This window comes from Miscanthus floridulus, chromosome 6 (assembly GCF_019320115.1).
Source record: "Miscanthus floridulus cultivar M001 chromosome 6, ASM1932011v1, whole genome shotgun sequence".
Lineage (NCBI taxonomy): Eukaryota > Viridiplantae > Streptophyta > Magnoliopsida > Poales > Poaceae > Miscanthus > Miscanthus floridulus.
In genome coordinates, this window is record NC_089585.1 from 139,358,726 (window position 1) to 139,376,391 (window position 17,666).

The following is a 17,666-nucleotide window of genomic DNA, read 5'->3' on the forward strand; positions in this document are numbered from 1 at the left end:
TCTCACGTATAGTTACAAATAAGAGTAATATCAAATGATAATGCTCAATATATAACGTATTTAGTATAAATAATATAACCTTAGACAACAAATAGCAGAAAGATAACTCCGATCTTCGGGTGAAGACTCCAATCCACAGGACAACTGACTGGTTAATCACAAGCATAACTCTTCCAGACTAGCAATCTGATACACATTCAGGATTTTTTCAAAAATTTAAAAAGTAAAGCAAGCGTAAGTACATGTCGTACTCAACAAATATAACATGGGGTTTATGAGGCTCGAAAGACCGACACTGGTTAACTGCGATTAACTTTTATTGAGTCATGATTTTAGAAGTAGGGTGCCAACAAGTTTCTTCACAAGCCCATATAAACACATGATCAGGTAAACATGAATAATGAATAGCATAAATAGTAATCATTAGTGAGCATCTTCATCATCAGTATCATCAGTGTTCATCATCTATTCCGTAAGGGTTCCAAGGCCGCTCGTGACCGAGAGCACGACTGATATACCAGTTTTACACTCTGCAGAGGTTGTACACTTTCACTGTGAGTCGTGATTTACCATTTACCCTGGAGTAGCTAATCTCTTGATCCACTTCCAAGGAAGGTCGGTAGGGTTCACTATGAAGCCTTTCAAAAGTTCGTCTAACAAGTTAGGGCTATTAGATTCACTCGGCAAACAAATGTAGAGCCCCCCTTGCCGATGGCACAATGACGCGCAGCCTATACACAAGGGGACAGAAGCCGTACTATACCCGATTCGGTAAGCCATTCTTACACCAATAAAGGCAACCACTAACAAGTTAGAAAATATCCTCGTACTGAGCTAAAGCCAGAGCCCTTCACAGCTGTACTGTAAGTCCCGGATGATTACTTACAGATAAGTCCTTAGGGAGAGAAATCTAGAGCACCATAAAAACAGTCTAATGCTTTAGCCTCCTGGTTCCATGTTGCTAAAAAATATCTTTTAGTGTTTATTGCATATACTATTAGTCAAGTTACAAGATTATGGCCTTTAACTGAGCACTACCATCATACTATCCAATGCAATAACCTATAGGAATCAAGAAAACCAAGATATCAAATAGCTAGAAAAAATACTACGGTTGTCAAGGTAGACACATGCATATGATTAAAATAACATTAAGGTGAATAGAACAACAATGAAGATCCCATGCTATATTTGCCTTAAACTCAAATCCTTCTTCTATTGAATTGTAACCTCCAAAGGACTTCTTCTGGATCACCAACTTCTTTTATATCACCAACGCAAAGCTCACCGACTGGACATGATCATGATCATAAAGCACCATGCAAGCATCCATGCAATCATACATGATGCAAACAATAGATCTAAATTAGAACAGTACACCAAACATAAAATCAAGATGAAAATTTTATAAAATGAATCTACGTCTCGCTACGAACACACAGACACGAAAAACATACTAATCAGAACTACGGTGTAAAAAACGGCTACCAAAAGATCTACTCATAAGAGAAAATATAAAACTATAATATTCATGTGTTTTAACTATATAAAAGCTTATATAAATTAAATTAAGTCAAATTTAGATTTGAATTATAAAACTAAAGTAAAATAAATCATATTTTATTTATAAAATCTAGTTGCATAATTATTATTTAAATTAGAGTTTAAACCATGAAATTTCAGAAATAGTGACATGATAAACATTATTACTAACGCGTAGATCTCGTTGTAATGAATCTAGCGCAACTTGAACAGGTCAAATCAGAGCTAAAACATAGAAGATATGAATTAAACAAGATTTTCTTTAATAAAATAATAGATTAAATTTAACCTCGAATTTTAAAAGTTGAAAACATATCTAACAGTAGTATGAATATGTAGATTATGGAATTATGAACCTAACGCAAGTTGAACGGATCAAATCAGAGTTAAAACAGAGAAGATATGGCCTAATGAAGATAGTGACATTCTTGTAAATAAACAGAACTCAATTTTGAATTAAAATATTTACAATCAGATTTTGAATTCGGGCCAGGGACCGCGGGTTCTAAATCGGCAAAACACAGGGGCTTCTTAGCAAAACTATAGGGACGGCGGGTTATATACTTAAAAACTTGGAGGACTCTTTAGCTAAACGACCCGCGAAGGGGTACGATCTATTTTCAACCGTTGATCCTAAATCGAGCGGTTGCGGTGGCTCTAGGGCTCAGGCTGGCCGGAACAGAGACTGGGAGGCGGCGATTTCGCCGGCGTTGGTGATTTCTCGTCAGAGAAATTAGGGAAAAGCGCTACGGAACTAAATTGGACTCGGGGTTGGCTCTAGGAGATAGATTGGGCCACGACGAACTCAACATGGCCATCTACAGCGCCTAAGCGTGAGCAGTGGCTACTGATGATGAGCAATGGCGGCAGCGGAGCAACGGCATAGCGAGGGAGACCAAAACACAGTGAGACACCACTCCTCATGTGCCTCTCCCCAATGAAACACCACTCCTTTCTTCGTCAACTCATGCAATGGGACAGCAATGGTGCTGAAATCTTTGACGAAGTGGCGGTAGAATCCTGCAAGACCAAGAAAACTCCTCACCTGTGTGACGGTTTGGGGAACCGGCCAGCTCTTTATGGCTTCAATTTTCATCTCGTCCACCTCAATTCTCTGTGGAGTTACAACATAGCCAAGAAAAGAAACTCGATCCATGCAAAAGATGTACTTCTCAAGGTTACCAAATAAACGTGCATCACGTAAGGCATTAAAAATAGCACGTAAGTGATCCATATGTTCATCAAAAGACTTGTTGTAAATCAATATATCATCAAAGTAAACTACCACAAAATAACCACTAAAAACTCTTAAAACCTCATTCATTAAGCGCATGAAAGTGCTAGGTGCATTTGTCAAACCAAAAGGCATAACTAACCACTCATACAACCCGAATTTGGTTTTAAATGCAGTTTCCATTCATCTCCAAGTTTCATTCTAATCTGGTGGTAGCCACTTCGCAAGTCAATCTTAGTGAAAATTATAGAACCACATAACTCATCAAGCATGTCGTCTAGCCTAGGAATAGGATGACAATACCGAATAGTAATATTATTGATGGCTCTACAATCAACACACATACGCCAACTTCCAACTTTCTTAGGAACCAAAAGTACAGGAACGACACAAGGACTAAGGCTTTCACGTACATACCCGCGGTCCAAAAGGTCTTGAACTTGCCGCTGAATTTCCTTAGTCTTCTCAGGATTGGTTCGATATGCAGCTCGGTTGGGCAAGGTCGCTCCCAGAATCAAATCGATTTGATGCTCTATCCCTCTCATAGGTGGCAGCCCCGGGGGTATCTCAGCTAGAAAAATGTCCTCATACTCCTACAAAAGGTTAGTGATAGCACGAGGTACCGAGCTAACAATATCATCAAGTGAAAACATAGCTCGTTTGCATACCAAAGCATAGCAAATATCATCATCAGAAATTTCAGCAAAGTCACATTTTGTTGTAAGCATAACACTACCCTTCAATTTAATCCCCTCAGCCTTAGAAATAGATGTAGACTTATCCTTTTTAGGTGGGAAAATAGAATTAGCAACTTGCTGATTTTCAGATTGAACATCATTCAAACTAGCAGCGCGTTCTCTATCAGCTTGTACAATTTGAGCAGGGGTCAAAGGTACCAAAGTAATTTTCTTTCCTTTATGCACAAAAGTGTATTTATTACTTCTACCATGGTGTGTAGCATCATTATCATGTTCCCAAGGACGACCCAATAAAAGTGAACAAGCTTGCATAGGTACCACATCACAATCAACAGAATCAGTATAAGAACCAATGGAAAATGAAACTCTACAAGTTTGTGTTACCTTTGCTTTACCAGAATCATTTAACCACTGAATATGATATGGACGTGGGTATGGGCGTGTGGTCAAGCTAAGCTTCTTGACCAAATCAGAACTCACCAAATTGTTGCAGCTACCTCCATCAATAATGACACGTGCTCGACGGTCGCTGATGACGAAGAAAATCTGAACAAGTTATGGCGTTGTAGCTTCTCAGGTTGCTGGACTTGTGAGCTGAGCACCCGCTGTACAATAATGCTCCTATAGGACGCCGTGGCCTCGTCACCAAGGACTTCGCCGTCCTCCTCATCTGCATCTTGGTCTTCTTCATCCTCAATGTCAGAGGTGCTGATGTAACCATCTTCTGTAGCAATATATGCCCGCTGACTTGGGCAGTCCTTCTGCACATGGCCAATGCCATGGCAGCGGTGGTACTGAATACCCGAAGTGCGTCCCGTCGATGCAACGGATGAGGAACTCTTGGTAGGCACCTGCAAAGAATTTTTACCTGAATCTGAAGGTCGTGCGGGAGGTGTCTTAGGTGTAGCGGAAACTCCAGAGGCTGTTGGTCGCTTGCTCGCTGGTGGAGGCGTCCGAAAAGTGGTTGGCTTGGTCAGCCCCGAAGATGGTGCCGAGCGTGGCGTGTATGTGCTGGTGCTGACCTTGCTCTTACCCTGCTGTTCACGCCCCTGCAATTCCTTTTCTGTAAGCATAGCAAACTGAAACAACTGGTTGACAGTGTTAAATTCTTTATAATCAACAATGTCCTGAATCTCACGCCTCAAACCCGAATAAAAACGACAAATGGCATCTTCGTTTCCCTCCACAACACTACAGCGCATCAATCCCTTTTGGAGCTCACCATAGTAATCCTGTACAGATTTATCTCCTTGTTCTAAACGCATCAATTTCTTACGCAAGTCTCTATGATAAGGAGGAACAAAACGATCACGTATAGCTACCTTAAGTTCTTCCCATGTTCCAGGTAAAGCATCCTGTGCAGCTAGCCCATTCCACCAAATAATGGCAAAATCCTTAAACTCACTAGTAGCTTGTCTAACTCTATGCTGCTCAGGTACAAGATGGGCACTAAACTTTTATTCTACCGTCATCTCCCAATCAAGATATCCCTCAGCATCATAATGACCCGAAAAAGATGGTATTGTGAACTTAATCTTAGCATAAGGATCATCGGGTACACAGTGATTATTACCTTGACGGTGGTGGTGGTGGACACCACCCATACCTGTCGTGTTGCGGCGAAGACGTTGCCGTAATCTCTCTTGTCGGATAGCTGCTCGACCTATGTTTCCAGCAGCATCATGCACCGTGTCTTGACCATCGGTGTTGCTGCCGGAAACGTCGTTGTTGCCCGCCACAAAGGTTTCCAACTCAGTAACCTTGTCAGTTAGCGTGGAAATTCGCTTGTCCAATCTCTCCATGCTATTGCCAATGTTGAGTTCAATGAGTGCATCAGTGACGGCCTTCCCGACGGCCTCATTCATCCTTTTTTGGGCATCCTCTACAACAGCTTGTAGTTGCTCTTGGCTGACACACTCGCTGAAACCCTTAGGATTGTTATATCCAGTCTGTTCACCTCCTGCCATTGAAAACACAAAAACAGAAACAAACAGGTGAAAGTTATCCCTACCAAATGACTACGTGGTTGTAGTGATGTCACTTTTCACAGCAAGTGGAAGCGTCTTATCAAGCTTTTACCAAGTTCTTACCAACGCAAGCAGTGGGCGGTACAACCGGCAGCTGGTTCGTGATACCTGTGAGGTAGTGGTACCGAGATTGCAATGCCCTTTGTCTGTACTGATCTGAAGAATTTATGGAGCTTGGAAGGCAAACAAAGAGTAATATGTATATCTGGCACACAAGTCAGTAACAGAAAGTAATGCTGAATTATAGTCCAAAGTACTTGTTCTCGTTGCTGGTCTAAAGTGTTGTAAGTACCAGGTTGTGACAAAAGTATGGTGGATAGCAATGTGATAGGTATGAGAAAAACAAGTATGGTGGATGAAAACAGCAACACAAACAAGGAACCAGACAGCACACGCAAACACAGCTCACTTTGGGCTTCTCTATGTGCTCCTCTAGATATTGTTCCTCTTTTGCCCCTCTCTTTTTTTTTTCTATTTTTTGGGTTGTCGTTGTTTTTTTTGGAAATTTTTGACTTTTTTATTTTATTTTTTTGATATTTTTCCTTTACTTAGGAGCACAAAAGCAGTAACCACAGAAAATATGAGCTCCAACAAGTGTAAGACGTGGCATGTGGAATTTTCAGAAAACTGGATGAAAATCGACAAAAACCTTGTGACCACGAAACGAGGATCTTGTGACCACTTTTTGACCAATCTAAAAATTCCGAACCCCGGCAAAGCCGGGGATGGATGGATCTAAAAATTTTTTCTGATCGATTTGCATATATGAAACGTCGAAAACGGAGTTCGTATGCGAAAACTGGACAAGTTTTAAGAATTGGCTCCGAATTAGAGAACAAAACGGGAACAATGTGTGCAAAATTGATCACAACGGCCCAGATTTGATAGAAACGATGGGGGAAAATACACGAACTGGACTCTAACACGACCTAACCAGCAACAAGATCTCGACCAGGACACAAACTCAACACGTGCGTGCTGGGCGCCGGCCGAGTCAGTGAAACCAGCCTGTCATGAGGTCCTAACGATCTGCAATGTGGCCCATCACGTACTCTGGCCCATCAAGCGTGCTCACTGTCAAGCCCAGCTTGCACAGTATGCACACGGCTAAGGAAAAAGTGCTTTTAACCCGTCAACGTTGACAATACCCGGATTTACTTTTAAAAACGTTCTCAAAATTTTAAAGTATTTAATTTTTTTTTATCTTGGGTGGTTTCTAGATGGTGGTTTTGTGTGACACATGGCCACGTCGACAGAGAAAGGGTAAATCGGGCTATATATTTTTTTTGAAATTTTTTCATATGCTTTCCGTTAGCCTCGGTAAGTTATTACCACATACCGATGACATTGGTAATCCACATTAGATATATCGTTACTCTTTGACAAAAAAAATTGTAAGTTGATACGTTGGATAAGATAATATATTTTGATCGAAAATGTTGGGACATATCAATCAACTACTAATTTTACTTCAAGTACTATGTTTCTATAAAACAACACTACTGCATATGTAATTCTTTGATATAGCAAAATCAACATCTTCAAAGCCATGGCTTGAGCTGAAATGACTCTGCGTGCCACTGTAACAATTGAGAGGTGTAATCTATGATGACTTAGAATATAGTTTTTTCTAAAAAAATACAAAATGAAAACTTCTAATAAAAATATACAACAAGAACTAGAGTTTCAACTTAACTTGTGTGGATAAAAGAATTACAACAACTAACAAGATCAAAAGTGAAAGGTAAAATAAAAGTTTTTGATATCACAAAAAGGTTTGCAAGCAACACGAGTTTGATATAACTTAAACTTGTATTAGATTTCAAGTGAAACATATTGAAGACCTAGGGAGGCACAGTGTAAAGGATGACAACACACATTTTAATATTATTGATTAGTGGCCCTTGATGATTATCTATATTAATCCTTATAAGACGCATTAGAAAAAGATAAAGGGAAATCCAAGATGTTCTCACAGATGTGAAGCCTAGGACCTATAATCTATTTTCATAGGTAAGCATAAAGGAAATTTTGGATAAAAGATACAATGAAATAGCTAGAGTTTTGACAAGAGGATAAAAAATTGCATCAACCAATAAAAGACTAAAAGTTAAAAGCCGAAATATAGATTCGTAATAAAAAGAAAAAGATATAAACTCAGCACTGTCATATTTTCCTTCTTGATCGGAAAAAAAGCATTTAATCACCAAAACTAGTGATCCTGCACTAAGGCTGCTGAACTGTAACCGTCCGGCCATTTTTACAAATAAACACATAGAAATACCACAACCCAACCATTTTATATTAAAAAAAGACCATGGTCCATGCTTTGCAATTTTTTTACATCAAACAGCACCTCGATCCTGTGGTGCTCTTTTTTTTTAAAGGGAAAAAAAATCTTCTATGTACAAGAAGCCCAGGCAGATATGGATTCAGGAGCTGAGCGTAACATCGCTGTGCCTGCTCCCGTTCTCCATCCGTATCCATGACACGGCCGAGAACGGGTCTTCCGTGACCTGGATGATCCTAGCTCCTTTGGGCCAGTCACCGTATCCCCCGTACCCCGTGTGCCGTGCGAAGCACAGCCACAGCTCCTCGTAGGGGCAGCACCAGTCCAGCCCGTGGTTGTGCCCAACAAACACTGCCTGCCATCAATCAAAAGACAACAGTGTCAGTGTGTGATACTAGTACTCCCTCTTCCAATCCAATACAAACAAATGTTCTGATCCAAGCACCTGAACAGTGATGGATTCAGTTGCTTATTATCTGAACCAGTCACTGACGCACCTTAACTGACGGCCTCTTGGCGAGAGCATCCATCATGCCCCATTCAGCTGCCTGTGGCGCCACTTCCTCCTTGTTGATGGAGCCAACGCAGGGCTTCCTTATCTCTGACTTGGCCTTTGGACCTACCATGACGTACGCCGTGCTTGGTATATGCCAGAAGATGAGCTCAGGGATCCTGCAGGGCTTATAAGCCACACAAACGATCACGCAAACAGAGTGCTGATATTGATATTATTATGATTACCATGAGAAAAAACAGTTTTTCCCCGGAGTAAAAGTTTGCGAGATTAAAATTGCTGACAGCCATTTCTAACCTTCCATTTGGATTCAGGAACTGGGACTGGCTCTGGAACCATTTGACCTGAGCGCTGGACACCACTTCGGTGTACGACCCACCGCCTGAGTCGAGGAAGTACATGAGCAGGGCCGGGACGTGATCGTCGTCGCGTGTTCGTCGTCGCGAGTGCACCTGCAGGACGTAGTTGGAGACGCCGGGCCACAGCTCCCTGGGCCCGCTGGACGAGTAGGACAGCTGCCTGTTGGCGCCGGTCTCCGCCGCCATGAGGTCGGTCCGGGGAGTCCCTCGGAAGCTGCACCCTTCATGGCCAGTCACCACGCCCAGACAGAATCAGCGGCGCAAGGAAGGAATTCGGCAGAGGGGGTGTCGTGTCTGTCATCTCGTGCCGAGGTGAAAGCTGGTGAGCTCACCTGAATCCGGCGTGCTCGTCGGCAGCGCCGGGCAGCGCAGCGGCGGGACGCCGTCGGGGGAAAACCACTCGGGCGGCCACTCGAAGGGCATGTCGTCGTGGTTGCCGAACACCGTCGCCCACGGGACGCCACGGCTTCGAGAGGCCGAGATGGCGCGGTCCCAGTACAGGCTCGCGTTGGGGATCGGGACGTTGTTCGCCGTCACCAGGTCGCCGAGGTACACCACGAAGTCTGATTGAGGATTCCGCGCCGCGGCAGAGACGACAGAGGAATTTGAGTGGAGTGGGAGAATGGCAGCAGAACGCGGGATGAAAGGGAAACAAAGCATCGGCATCGGCAGGGACCTGGGTTCTCGGCGTCCAGGACGGCGGCCATGACGCGGTCGGACGCGGCGTCCTGCGCGGGGCCCCAGTCGGTCCATGCGTCCTCGCCGTAATGCAGGTCCGCGAACAGGGCCACCTTGAACACTCCCCTTGGCCCGAACCGCAGCGGCGGCCGCCGGGAGTCAGCGGCCGACGACGACGGCTGCCCATGCGTGTGCAACGTCGCCGGCCGCAGCCCGGCCACGGTGAGAGCCACCGCGGCGGCGAGGGCGGCGAGCAAGGCGCCGGCGGCCGCGAGGCCGTGCCACCACTTGCGCATCGCGAATTTTCTCGACGGCACGGGGCCACGGGCGGCGTGGTCCTGGGAGCGGTCGGGCTTGGTGCGTTCTTGGTTTGGTGGAGCGCCGCGCCCGGAGAAAGGAGGGAGGTGCGGACGGGGAGAGGACAGTGGGAGCGAGACGTGACGTGACGGCTGGGCCAGGGCGTGGCGGTGGGAGCACGGGCCGTGGCCCGTGGGAGTGGGAGTGGGAGACTGGCAGTTGGTGTGTGGACGTGTGGTGGTGTTAGTCGTCGCAGCGAACAGGGGAATATGCTATGCCGCGCCACTAACCCACGGTGGATTAGGACATGATTAATTATTAATTAACAGGTGACCGTCTACGTGTCATTCCAAGATTCGAGTCATATGTCATATATATAAAATGAAAAATATAAGTGAAAGGGAAACGGAGGCCGTTGAAGCTACGCTTATCTGGCCCGTCAGCCAACAGGGGAATATGCTATGCCGCGCTGCCGTGTGCCGAGGAATCCTGGAAAAGGAAGCAAACGAGACGACGAGTCATAGCGGGGCAGGAACATGCTTTGGCTGTAGCATGAAAATAAGGGATTTGCTATTTTCCATGTGCTTGAAAAATAACATCGGTTCAGGCAGCGGACATGAACCATGAGACGAAGATCTAACAGAAAGTTGTACTAATCTTGAAGCAAGATCAAAGGATCAGGTTATCGCCTGAGATTTTAGGTGCCTGCTTTTTAGGAAAAGTGTGAAAATAATCATGTTGTTATAGCTTATATAGCTAGTATACGTATCTTACAGGCTTACAGCAGTACTTTTCTCTTAACCAAGTAACAATTTTACACCAAAAGAGTTTCGTATCAAGTAGAGTTTCAGGGCATTGACGATGCTGACATATAGAAACGGTGGCTTCATTCAAAATAGTAGGTCTAAATACCAAAAAAAAAAAAAACTTTGAGCTAATGTCCACCCAACACAAGGATATTTTTGTTGTCCCCTCTCGTCTCTCGCATTCCCAATATGTTGTTTTTTTTTGCCTCATAATTTCCTATCGTCGTTGTCTTCTTTTTCCTAAGGCTATTGTAGTTTCTGCAGGTACCACTGCCACCTACAAAGACGTCTCATCTGAGCGTTCTGACGAAGCATACATCAAAGCCACTGTATTGGAGCTACTTTTAATGAGCAAACTTTATTCTTTTTCTTCCGACTTTCCTCTACCGTCCACCTTTTTACTCGCTAGTCTGCTTAGCTTAACCATAATCATTATGTGATGTCCTCGCTCGCACTGTTCCTTATCTCATATGTCCGAATATACTCAATTAGTTGTTTGCTAATTATTTGTTGGTTACGGTAGTTGTATATTTCTTCTTGGTATTATGAACATGCATGGGTATATATGCGCTACTCATATGGGCATAGATATGCGCACAAATCTATACCAGTGACCGCATATGTGTTTTTAGTGGGCACTTTTTTTTTTGTCCCTTTTTATCTGCCGCCTTATTATTTGTCCTGATCAAATTTTTTTAAGTTTAACTATGTTTGTAGCAAATATTAGGAACATTTGTGTCGGGTTTATAAACCCGGGGTCTCCAATAGACCCGCTTTCCTGCAATACTTGGTCCAGCAGGTAGCGCAGCGACGACGCGCATCTGGGCCGACCCAGATACACAATGACCGGCCGAGACCACGATCCGGTCCCCGATCGGCACCTCCGGCCAGGAGACCTGGTCGGAGCCCCAACCGGAAGGCCTGGCCGTGGTGGGACCGCAGTCCGACTCCAACCCCGTTCCTTCGACCGAGGATATGCCGGACCTTTGCTCGCCTCTCTTTCCCGACCGACACGGTCGGGGCCGACTGGGAACGGCCTGCTCGGTGTGGGCCCGGGGAGCAGGCGAAGCAGATAAGGTAAGCTGCTCAAGTGAACCACAATACCGAGACCGTACCCTGCTATGCCCTGCGCACCTGCAGGACGGTGCCGTCAGGCCATGTCAGACGGACACTATACATCCTGCCAGACGTGTCAGAGCACAAACAGTATTGTGGGCGTCGTCGTTTGTCGTCCTAGGCGAACACTATGCATCCTACCAGGTCATGAAGAGTAAGGTGGGCGAACACTTTGCAGCCTACCAGGTACGGCAGGTCATGAACAGTAATGTGGCGATGGCGTGCCATACCCGACGGCGTGGGCAACAAGTCTAGGTAGCACCCGTACACACTCTCTCCCTTTCTGTCTTTGACTTGTAAGGCCATCCGCTTCATCTATAAAAAGGGATGCACTCTCTCCTAAAAGAAGGAGGCTCAAGGGCTCTAGAGCTCGACAGCTACACAGTCTACACACTCTCAATAGCTGATAAGCTCGAACACATAGAGCATACGCTCCAATACTTAGCGCATGTTTGAGCATCCGTCACTCTCTTCCACTTGAATCAGAGTCCGACCGGGCCTCTAATACTCTCTTCTCATTCCTTACTCGTTTGTAACCCCACAGCAAACTTCGAGCACCTGGACTCAGGAATAAAGTCACCGATCGACAAAAACTGGATGTAGAGCACGTTGCCTGAACTAGTATAAATCATGTGTCATCGCGTGCTAGGCCACATTCGATCACAGCGCATGGCAAAACTACAAATATTTACTTGTCGGCCATATTTCGCACCGACAATTTGTATCTCCAAATGAATTTATTATGAAAATACATTTTATGATGTATTTAATGATACTAATTATGTACTATAAATATTAGTATTTTCTTGTATATATTTGATCAAAATTGAGTATGTTTAACTTATCGGAAACTGAGAACGACGGATAAAAAGAGTCATAGGGAGTAAGTTTTATGGACACTAAATTTGGGGGTACATGCTCTCATATGCATCACCGCTATGTGCACATGGGGCATATGGCCCTAAAGGCAAAAACAACATTACCAATCGGATATAGGTGAGCAATACCGGGTGCATTTATACCTATTGCCATCTTTCACTACAACAAATCCTCGTATTAACAGCCAGAATTTAGCAACCATAGACAACATGTGGTCGTCGGGTTCCATTTGCCATGCGTTCCACCGTTGCCCAGAGTGTCCGACGACCAAAAATATGCACGGTCGTGATCCAGGTCTTAGTGTGGTCGTTATGCCTTGGTTTGTCCCTCGTCCACGGTCCACCCTGCCATCGGATCGGCACCCACCTCCCGCACCCATCTTTCACGCTGCAGCCCTCCCTCGCGGCCTGGCCCTAACAACCGCCACATCTTGTTATATTCTTTTAATAATGTATATATATATATATATATATATATATATATATATATATATATATATATATATATATATATATATATATATATATATATATATATATATATATATATATATATATATATATATATATATATATGGTAACAAATTCCATTCCTTTAGATCTTGCAATTTGACATCAGTTCATTTAAGTATTAACTGGTTATTATTTTGTTTGGGTCATGTATAGTGTTAGCCCGTGTTTAGTTCAAAAAAAGTTTCAAAAAAGTGCTACAGTATCTATCACATCGAATCTTGCGATACGTGCATGGAACATTAAATGTAGATGAAAAAAAAACTAATTGCACAGTTTGGTGGGAAATTGCGAGATGAACGTTTTGAGCCTAATTAGTCCATGATTGAACACTAATTGCTAAATAAAAACGAAAATACTACAGTAGTCAAATTCCAACTTTCTCTCCACTAAACAAGGGCTTAGCATTGAAGTAACTACATGCTTCTGCTTGTTGACAAGACCAAGCTATCGGAGGACAATGTTGCAGAGCGCCTCCAGTTGAATATTAGTATTTTAGTTATATAGTAGTACGGGTAGCAAGGTGTTCACCATCAAACATAGCATATTGCGCTAATCCTTTGTAATAGGAATGGTCCTTAGGTTAGGCACGGTTAGTTTCATGGTTAGCTGTTTTTTTTTTCTATTTCTCACAAAAATACATCGTTATGTATTGACAAATTAGATAAATAATAATTGCTTGCTGTTGCAAGTTTATTAGTTGTTTTTTCCATTTATGAAAATATTTCATTGTATATGATGTCAAGTGGTGTCTGGTGATATAAATAAGTAGCCCATGTGGAAAAAATATCAATGTAATTGGCCAAAAATATTATTAGTTACAAAAAATGGGGTTGTTATTACTAAAACATGGTCGTTAGTGCCTCATGATAGATGGTGTAAAAAAATTAACGATGGAAAATGTGGTTCTTGTTGTTAGAAATGTGGTCGTTACAAGTCTAGTATCAACGACCACATGTTGTTCGATCGTTGAAAAGTTAACGACGGGAAATATCATGTGGTCATTAATTGTATTAACGACAGAGCTTCTAACGACCATAGACGACCACACTTTTGTGGTCGTTAATAACTTCTAACGGCCACATATCCCATCGTTAATACCCTTTTTCATGTAGTGTTTGTTGCGCTCCTCTGGGTATAGATGATGGGGTTTATACCCATTGCTTGATTGCATCCTCCAATTGTTTATAGGTATAGGTGAGCAATACCCGGTGAATACCCACCCGAGAGGTGAGCAATATCTAGTGGATGTATACATATTGTCATCTTCTGTGCGCTCCTCTGGGTGCAGGTGGTGGGAGCAATACCCAGTGGGTTTATACCTATTGGCATCTTCACAGCGCTCCTCTGGGTACAGGTGGTGGCGGTGGTGGCATGCACTCCGCTGGGTACAGGTGGCGGCTGAAAGGTCCTAATGGCTAGAGGAGGGGAGGGTGAATAGCTTATAAAAATTTCTACAACAACACTAAGCAAAACGGTTAGACAAATATGAGGCAAAGCGAATATTGCGCTAGCCTACTAAAAATGCAAACCACCTACCACAATTCTAGTTTCTATAGTCTCTAAGCACACAAAGGCTATGTCACTATACTAAGTTAGTGAGCTCTCAAAGACTAACTAATAAGCCTCACTAACCACCAGACTCGACACAAGCTAGCTCTCAAAACTAATTACACTAAAGAGCTTAGCTACACTAAGAATGTAAAACACGAGATGTATAGTGAGTTATACCGCCGTGTTGAGGAATGAGCCAATCAATAGATGAAGTCTATCAATCACAATGAATACCAAGAAATTGTGACAGAACCGCCCGAAATAACACGCTTTTGGAGGCTCTCGTCTTTCACTAGACACTAAGCATCTCGAAAGTGAGCTACATTGAACAATCCCGTCGAGCACACCCCAAGGGAGAACTCGAAACAATCCACGTTTTACATCTAGAATCCGATAATGAGTATGAGTTTATAATACTTAGTCCATTTCATACAATAAGAGTTCTCGAAAATTATTTATTACAATACCAGAGTTCAGAGTGCGATAATAAAACAGCGGAATAAAAATAAACATGTAGCGGAAACGATACAAGGATCCATCTGTGTCCACTAGAAGAATCCTCCACACAATAGTTATTCCTCAAGCTGCACCTACAACAGGGGTAAAATAAACCCGACTAGTGGAAATAGTTTTCTGACTCTCAAGGATATGATAGGCAATATGGGTTTGCCGTTTTCTTTTTGTTTGCGGAAAGCATTACTAGGAGTATGTCCTTAAGATCAAGTTTTATTAGCAGTCATGATTACTTCATTAGCTAACCATTCTAAGTAAGCACATATTCTACTTTTAAGCAAGGGTTGAACAATCAGAACTATTTTACCATATTTCATCTTCCAGTTCTTACTACGGTGCTAGACCATAGCCAAGTCATACCATCTCATGAAAATGGCGATTCATGAACCAATGTATCCCAGTTGGGTACCCCAAAACACATGCCCCATTTGTACCCTAGGCATAAACAAGACCAAACCATTCTACTCCTATCAATGGGTCTAGATCCTCGTCTAAACTTGGATTCCAAGCCCCCACACTTGAGACCCGGTCTCAGTATGGTGCTTAGACCACCTTTCCCCGCCTCCAATTAGTCGGTCCAGAAAGAGTTGAAACCCACAACAAGAGCGTAACGAGCCTTCTCGCTCCCATAAGCAAATATGTGCTCAGGATAATAAGTCTGTGACCTAATTACAATCCACAACAACGGACGGTCCTTAATCGACATGGTCAGGGAAAACAGTGTAACCACGCTAACCCCCATTGACCGTGAGACACAACCTGTTACACCCACCAATACCCATACCATATCCTTACCCTATCTCCATTTTTTCTTTCATCATTTTATTATGAGAGTAATAATAATCTCCTATTGTGAGCAACGACAGGTTACTCACGCTACTGAAAACCTAAGCATAACATCTACTCGAACCTACACTAGTAAGACTCTTAGGATAGGTGTAACTATGCATGTTGTTTTCATAAAATTCCTGTAACGTAAATGCACAACACATATATATACGGTGAATTATAAAATAGAGGTTATGCATTGGGGCTTGCCTTGGGTAGGCGCGGTATCAGCTGAGTCAGTCAGTGGCGGCTCTTGAACCTTCTCCTCATACTTCTCGATGATCTCCTTGAACTCATGATCGCCGATGGTCACGATCTCTGTCAACTCGTTCTCTATATACATGTGATGATGATGCAACACTTAGCATTTAGGCAACAACAACTCTTAAACTAAGAATATGCATACTAAGCTACTAAGATAGCTCTAATGACTAAGAGACTAAGCTAACTATCATCTTTACCAAGCAAAGTGTTGGATTCAACTAACAAACACCTAGCTTTACAAATTAAGGATATATCTTTATTGGTACTAGTGATTTAATGTATATTGAAACAAAGAACATTTAACTACCCTAATGCTTAGTTTATTCTAAGGCTACAAAAATTACAGTGAGCACATAGTAATACAATGAAGCTACCATAAAAATTTTAGGACTAAATCTATCATCAATTTATGACAAAAATTCCTACAATATTTAACATAATAATATTGAACACTCTTAAATAATTTAATAGCTCCTGGTATCAATATGTATATATATATGAACTAAATATACTAATAGATAGAGCACAATTTTAGGAACCTAACAAATTTTATTTCACAATTTTTAGACACCTACATGATTTTATATGATTTATCAAAGATCAGCTCAAAAATTAAATTAGAAAACTATTTCTAATTTCTTAGGAAAAGAAAAACAAAATCTCCCGCGTAGCCCACACGTGACACAGCGCGCGCGCAGCGGCTCGTAGGCGCGGCCCACGCGAGGCCGACCCACGCGAAGACGGCCCACGCACTGGCGATTTAGCAAAAGAGACCTCGAACTTCTTCCGAATTACAACTAACTGCTAACACTATTTCGCTCTCTCTCAAACCTTCTCACTTAACTCCTTGACTTTCCTAGAATTCCCCCATGCACACCCCCGGTGACCCAGCGCACGGCGGCGTGGTGGCTGGTGACACAGCGCGGCTACGCCGGCCACCAAGGACCTACGACAGACCACCTAACGGGCGGATCTCCTTCTCTGTCCCGAGCGGCTACACTAAGAGGTGGTACAGGGCGACACAACTAGCTGGGGAAGGCTACAGCGGCGCGTGGCCTTCCACGACGGTGGCGCCATTGTTTCGGTGAGCTGTGGTAGCTACAAACCTAATTGGTTAGCGCGTGAGCATCAAGAGTCTACCCTGGACCAGGCCAAGGAGACGGTTGGGGTAGAGGATGACGGAGGAGGGCTGGCCACATGCGGTCGAGCTATGCGACGGCGCACCGTGATGGCACGGCCGCGTCAGCAATGATGGGGAGGCGGTAACAGTTTCGCTGACGTGTGCAAGGTGAAGAGGGAGGCAAGGCAAAGCTAGTGGTGCAAGTGAATTGGCTCGGGAGGGACGGTAGGAGGGCTGCCCTCGACCATGGCTGAGCGTGGCCTTAATGGCACGGCAGCGGGAAAACTATAAATTGGAGCTTGGCCTTGCACGGTACAAGGCTGAGTAGGGTCGGGCAGCGAGAGGACGTGATGTTGAAACCATGGATGCACTGAATTGAATGGAGATGATCGTTCGCTGGGTAATTTGATGGCGCGGTAGGTGGGCTCGGCTCGGCTC

General features: G+C 43.5%; 1 protein-coding gene across 2 annotated transcripts; it reads right to left on the minus strand.

The window, feature by feature from the left end:
* Window positions 1-7,782: 7,782 nt before the first annotated feature.
* On the minus strand, window positions 7,783-9,834 carry LOC136459880 (probable inactive purple acid phosphatase 16). Of its 2 annotated transcripts, none has more exons than XM_066459732.1 (5): window positions 9,341-9,834; window positions 8,997-9,227; window positions 8,603-8,885; window positions 8,289-8,463; window positions 7,783-8,146 (listed from the first exon to the last, which is right to left on the minus strand). In XM_066459732.1, the coding sequence occupies exons 1-5, from the start codon at window positions 9,636-9,638 to the stop codon at window positions 7,934-7,936; spliced, it is 1,200 nt and encodes a 399-aa protein (XP_066315829.1). In that variant the 5' UTR covers window positions 9,639-9,834; the 3' UTR covers window positions 7,783-7,933. The 2 variants fall into 2 exon arrangements, with proteins under 2 accessions (XP_066315829.1, XP_066315830.1); XM_066459733.1 differs by having other exon boundaries at window positions 8,603-8,878; window positions 9,341-9,552.
* Window positions 9,835-17,666: the final 7,832 nt, after the last annotated feature.